The sequence below is a fragment of the Petromyzon marinus genome, chromosome 62 (genome assembly GCF_048934315.1).
Source record: "Petromyzon marinus isolate PM22_M1 ecotype Great Lakes invasive population chromosome 62, UKy_Petmar_22M1.pri1.0, whole genome shotgun sequence".
In the NCBI taxonomy this organism is placed as follows: domain Eukaryota; kingdom Metazoa; phylum Chordata; class Hyperoartia; order Petromyzontiformes; family Petromyzontidae; genus Petromyzon; species Petromyzon marinus.
The window spans coordinates 10,380,930-10,386,929 of NC_133728.1; the positions used below are offsets into that span (position 1 = coordinate 10,380,930).

The 6,000-nt window shown below is 53.8% G+C and overlaps 1 protein-coding gene across 1 annotated transcript in view; it reads right to left on the reverse strand.

Moving 5' to 3' along the window:
• LOC116955937 (E3 ubiquitin-protein ligase TRIM11-like) overlaps nucleotides 1–5,575 on the reverse strand; it is a 28,807-nt gene extending 23,232 nt beyond the window's left edge. Inside the window, exon 1 of the mRNA XM_076053738.1 lies at nucleotides 4,142–5,575. Within this exon, the coding sequence (XP_075909853.1) occupies nucleotides 4,142–4,498 (357 nt within the window). The 5' untranslated portion in view covers nucleotides 4,499–5,575. The remainder of the gene's footprint in view (nucleotides 1–4,141) is intronic.
• Between the last annotated feature and the right edge of the window lie 425 nt (nucleotides 5,576–6,000).

Consider the following 6,000-nt stretch of genomic DNA (forward strand, 5'->3'; position numbering starts at 1 on the left):
CAACATGGGTGGACGGATCGGTGAGTGAAGGTCATGGGCACAGTAACCACAGCAGTCGTAGCAGCGATAAACGAGTGACAAGGAGGTGACTGGCCGCTGGGTGAGCGAGCGACTTGATGTAGCGAGTTCTGGATCATCAATATCCCCGACTGCTGCTCGACTGGGAACTCCATCACGCGATTTGCATACAGATGACATTAACATTGTGCTGGATGGCTGTTGGGGTTCAGGGCAGAGAGTAACAATAACAGTGGGACGAGTGCCGTTTGACCGTGATTCGATGGAGCGCGTGGGGTCGCGTGGTGTTAAACATCAACGCAAGGGGGGGGGGGGGGGGGAGGGATACAAAGGCGGCCTGGATGAGATGCGCGTGTTGCAACCGGGCGGAGGAAGCGTGGCATTGTGACGAGCCCGCTGGTGCTGTGCACAGGAGGCCTTGCCGAGTCGCAGGACTCATTCTCAGTAAGGGGGTCGCGATGTTTTCCGCTGCTGTCGCGATGCCCTGTGCGTAATTGGTTGTCTAAAACTATTGTTACGTTACCAGGCAAGGCTCCCGCCGAGCTGTGTGGCGCTTTTGATCAGAAGCGACCTGGCCATCACAAATGGTAGCTCAACATTTCCGCCTTTGCGTGAAAACGTATGAGCGGCAGTCGAGATACTCTGTGAAGGTGTGATGTCCGTTCTAAACGTGGAGGGAAAAGACCCGGAGAAGAATCCACACGACCACGTAGAGAGAGAGAGAGAGACACACACAAAGACAAAGATCCCCCGTATAGCCTTAACAGACTGTAGGGGCAAGTGCTGTTAGCGAGCACCTATGAAGGCCGGAACGGTACACGAGGGGGTGGGTGGCCAGCACCACGCCCGACCGCCTTTGTCTCCCTAGTGGCGATGTTTACACACCGCACCAGGTACTCATTTGAGGCTGAGTCGACCTAGGGGAGGCCCAGGACCGGTTCAGATAATCGTCACTGGTGTTGGCCGTGAGCGGGAATCGAACCCGGGTCGCCGGGTTCGTACCGCTCCCCACAGAGAGAAAGACACACACACACACACGCAAACTCTAAATAAACAACAGGCGTTGTCAGGGTTGGGATCGTACCCACGACCTCCTGTGTACCAGGCGAGGTAGTTAACATCTCCCAGCCACCGTGGCGCCTCGCACAGAGCAGGGGGCGAGACTCTATGGCCTACCCTGGGCTTCCGTGATTTAATTCCTTACGGCCAGCGCCCCTGTTTCGTTCTCCTCCTTCGCTCTCTTTCTCTCTAAGGGGCCATCCATAAATGACGTCACGCGATTTTTGACGATTTTTGACCCCCCCCTCAGATATGACGTCACAAAGCTCTGCCCCCCCCCCATCCCCCCCCCCAAAACCATATTTCCATTTTAAAAATAAAACATGCTTCAAGTTGCTTTAAACTATTGTCACATTGTGGTGTGTATTTAATGTGGCGCTGCACTCTGATGTTGTAGGAGAAAACATTTATTAAAAAGTCTATTTAATTAAGTAGAACGTGTTGTCTATATTTATTTAAAGTTGCGCATTTTGATGTGACGTCACATTTCTCAAACCCCCCCGCCCCCCTCGTCACACATCCTCACAAATGTCTGACCCCCCCGCCGCCCCCCCGCCCCCCCCCCCCCAGGTGCGTGACGTCATTTATGAACGACCGCCTAACCGTGCTCGCTAAAAGAACACCAAAGTGGAGCTTCTTACGATTGTGAAATGAAGCCGCTAGCACCACCACGACCACCACCACGACCACCTTGACCACATTCCCGCAACACGATATGTAGAACACGAGTACGTCATCGCCGCAGCATCCTCGCCGCAACAATGCGGTACAAGAGAGGGCGGGGGATGGGGGGGGGCATATTTCAGACTCCAACTTCGCGTGCCGAAAACTGGAACTATTCAACTTTAACTTTTTTTTCTTTCAAACTGGGTAAGACCCCCAACTGACCTATTTGCCACTTTGTATCAGAAGCGACTTTGCCATAACAAATTATAGCCCAACGAAGTGGCTTATTGTCATCGTCACGTGGACATTTATAGCAATATGTAAACTCTGCACGCCAAATAACTCTAAACGCGTGTGGTTTCTAAATGTGGAGGGGAAAACCCGGAGCACCCGGAGAAAAATCCACGCGACCACGAGGAGAGAGCAGGCGTCAAGGTCGGGATCGAACCCACGACCTCCTGTACACCGGGCGAGGTAGTTAACATCTCGGGATCGAACCCACGACCTCCTGTACACCAGGCGAGGTAGTTAACATCTCGGCATCGAACCCACGACCTCCTGTATACGAGACGAGGTAGTTAACATCTCGGGATCGAACCCACGATCTCCTCTATACGAGACGAGGTAGTTAACATCTCGGGATCGAACCCACGACCTCCTGTATACCAGGCGAGGTAGTTAACATCTCGGCATCGAACCCACGACCTCCTGTATACCAGGCGAGGTAGTTACCATCTCGGCATCGAACCCACGACCTCCTGTATACCAGGCGAGGTAGTTAACATCTCGGGATCGACCCCACTGCGTCACCGTTCCCCATTATCCAACTCATTACGCGCGTCTCGTGTTAACTGTGGGGTTTGTTTACCGCTCAAGCCGCTTACCGAATCGTGGCATCGATTTACCGGTTTTGGATGCGCATCTTACCCTGGAATTTGTTTCCATGGGGATGCGAACTGCACGTGGACGTGCGAACTATTCCGAGGTGGTGTGGGGAGCGGTCGTGGTGGAGCGCTGCGCTACGAACCCACCGGTGACGATTGTCTGAACCGGTGCTGAGCCTCCGCTAAGTCTACTCAGCCTCAAATGAGTACCTGGTGCTGTGCGTAAAAGTATCGCCAAGGAGGCAAAGGCGGCCGGGCGTGGTGCTGGCCACCCACCCCCTCGTGTGCCGTGCCGGCCTTCACAGGTGCTACTCGCTAACAGCACTTGCACCAACAGTGTGTTACAGGCTATACGGGGGATCTTTGTCTTTGTTTGTTTGTGCGTCTGTGTTTGAGTCTGAGAGGCTTTTAGTCTGTGTCTGAGTGAGTGTGTGTGAGTGAATCTGTGTGTGTGTGAGTCTGTGCGTCTTTGTGTGAGTGTACGTCTGTGTGTGAGTCTGAGAGGGTCTTTTAGTCTGTGTCTGTGTGAGTGTGTGTGAGTGAGTCTGTGTGTGTGTGAGTCTGTGTGTGAGTCTGTGTGTGTCAGTCTGTGTGTGTTTGAGTCTGTGTGTGTGTGAGTCTATGTGTGTGAGTGTGAGTCTGTGTGTGAGTGTCAGTCTGTGTGTGAGTCTGTGTGTGTGTGAGCCTGTGTGTGAGTCTGTGTGTGTGAGTCTGTGTGTGAGTTTGTGTGTGTGTGAGTCTGTGTGTATGAGTCTGTGTGTGTGTGAGTCTATGTGTGTGAGTGTGAGTCTGTGTGTGAGTGTCAGTCTGTGTGTGAGTCTCTGTGTGTGTGAGTCTGTGTGTGAGTCTGTGTGTGTGAGTCTGTGTGTGAGTTTGTGTGTGTGTGTGAGTCTGTGTGTGTGAGTCTGTGTGTGTGTGGGCCTGTGTGTGTGAGTCTGTGTGTGTGTAAGTCTCTGTGTGTGTGTGAGCCTGTGTGTGTGTGTGAGTCTGTGTGTGTGAGTGTGTGTGTGTGAATGTGAGTCTATGTGTGTGTGTGAATCTGTGTGCCTGTGTCTGTGTGAGTCTGAGTGTGAGTGTGTGTGTGTGAGTCTGTGTGTGAGTGTGAGTCTGTGTGTGTGTGTGTGTGAGTCTGTGTGTGTGAGTGTGAGTCTGTGTGTGAGTGTGAGTCTGTGTGTGTGTGAGTCTGTGTGTGTGAATCTGTGTGTGTGAGTCTGTGTGTGTGAGTGTGACTCTGTGTGTGTGAGTGTGAGTCTGTGTGTGTGAGTGTGAGTCTGTGTGTGTGTGTGAGTCTGTGTGTCTGTGTGAGTCTGAGTGTGAGTGTGTGTGTGTGAGTCTGTGTGTGAGTGTGAGTCTGTGTGTGTGTGAGTCTGTGTGTGTGAGTGTGAGTCTGTGTGTGAGTGTGAGTCTGTGTGTGTGTGAGTCTGTGTGTGTGTGTGAGTCTGTGTGTGTGAGTGTGAGTCTGTGTGTGAGTGTGAGTCTGTGTGTGTGTGTCTGTGTCTGTGTGAGTCCCCCACCTTGGGGCAGCAGTCACAGCAGATCCCAGCCGCGGCCGCTCTGCTCAGCGACTCGCGCAGGCGCTCGGCCACGCTGAACAGCTTCAGGTTCTTCTGCAGGATCGGCTTCCTCTCGTACTCGTCACGGCACTCGGGGCACGCGTAGCGAGGCGCCCTCCTGTTGGCGAGGGCCCCTTGCGGCGACTTGGGGGGCTCCGATGGAGCGGACCGTGCTGACCACGCGTCCTGGATGCAGCAGAGGCAGAAGCTGTGGCCGCATCGCAGCAGCACCGGCTGAGTGTACAGCTGCAAGCACACGGGGCAAGTCAGCTCCGACACCAAAGCGGCGCGCTCCCCGGAGCTCAGAGACGACGACATCGTCACCTCCTCCACCTCCTCCTCCTCGTCGTCGTCTTCTTGTTGTTGTTCTTCTTCTGGTTTGTCTTGGTGATGGTGGTGCGGGATTGGGTGATGGAGGATTTGACGAGACGACGACGGTGGTGGTGGTGGTGATGATGGTCGAGAACAACACTTGCCCCGAGAGTCCGTTCAAGGCCACGCGGGGCGATCTCTACCGATGTTTGGCGGTGATGAAGGAGGTGGACAGTCATCCTCCGTCACAAAGTCCACGCCGTCTCGCGGCACTCCCTCACTAAGTCCATAGCTCGCTCGAACTGCCCCGGTAGTCCACCGAGGAAGCCGTGAACTTGAGTCAACCTTAAATCAATCCACCACCGCTCACTCATTCACCCATCAATCCACGTCGTGACTCAATGAACCAACTCAGTCACCCGACTTAACCTCTCACCCATTCTACACGCACTCGATCGTCCACTCGCCTGTTCACTCACTTGAGCGGCGTGACTCGTTCACCCACTCGCGAGACCCAATCAACTCCACTCACCCCGTTAATCACTCACCTATCCAGCTACTCGCTCACCTACTCAGCCACTCACTCACCCCGTCAATCACTCACCTATCCAGCTACTCGCTCACCTGCCCAGCGACTCACTCACCCCGGCAATCACTCACCTATACAGATACTCGCTCACCTGCTCAGCCGCTCATTCACCCCGTCAATCACTCACCTATTCAGATACTCGCTCACCTACTCAGCCGCTCACTCACCCCGGCAATCACTCACCTATTCAGGTACTCGCTCACCTACTCAGCCGCTCACTCACCCCGGCAATCACTCACCTATTCAGCTACTCGCTCACCTGCTCAGCCGCTCACTCACCCCGTCAATCACTCACTAATTCAGCTACTCACTCAGCTACTCAGCCGCTCACTCACCCCAACAATAACTCACCTATCCATCTACTCACTCAGCACTCGCTCACAATCGTATTCACAAAAGCATCCGTCCGCTCAGTCGCTCATCATCATCGGCAGCAGCAGCCGAGTTCTGACTACGGCAGCAGCAGCAGGTGCGCGGTGACAAGAGACGCGCGAGTCACCTGGGCGGGGTGGGGACGGGGCGGAGCCATGGGGGGGGCGGGTCCATTGGTGGGAGGGGTGATCACGAGGAGGGGCTGGATAATCCCGGATGGTGACCCTGAGTATTGCACCACAGTATTATTACATGAACTCCTCGACTTACGAACCATTCCTAGTACAGACTTTCAGAGATACGAACAAACCTGTCCGTATGTCCAGTTGTGAGTTCGGACCGAGAGTCGTTACTTCAACAGCCGCGCAATAGATGGTGGTGGTGGCATCTACATCTGCAGAACGTGAAGAACCAGTGGCATCTACATCTACAGGAGATTATACAACCTTTAAAGCCAATTCACATTGTTTGGTGTACACGCCGTACAACATATTTGTAATCAACAGGAGTAAATTTGGACTTATGAACAGGCCTATGGAATCTAACT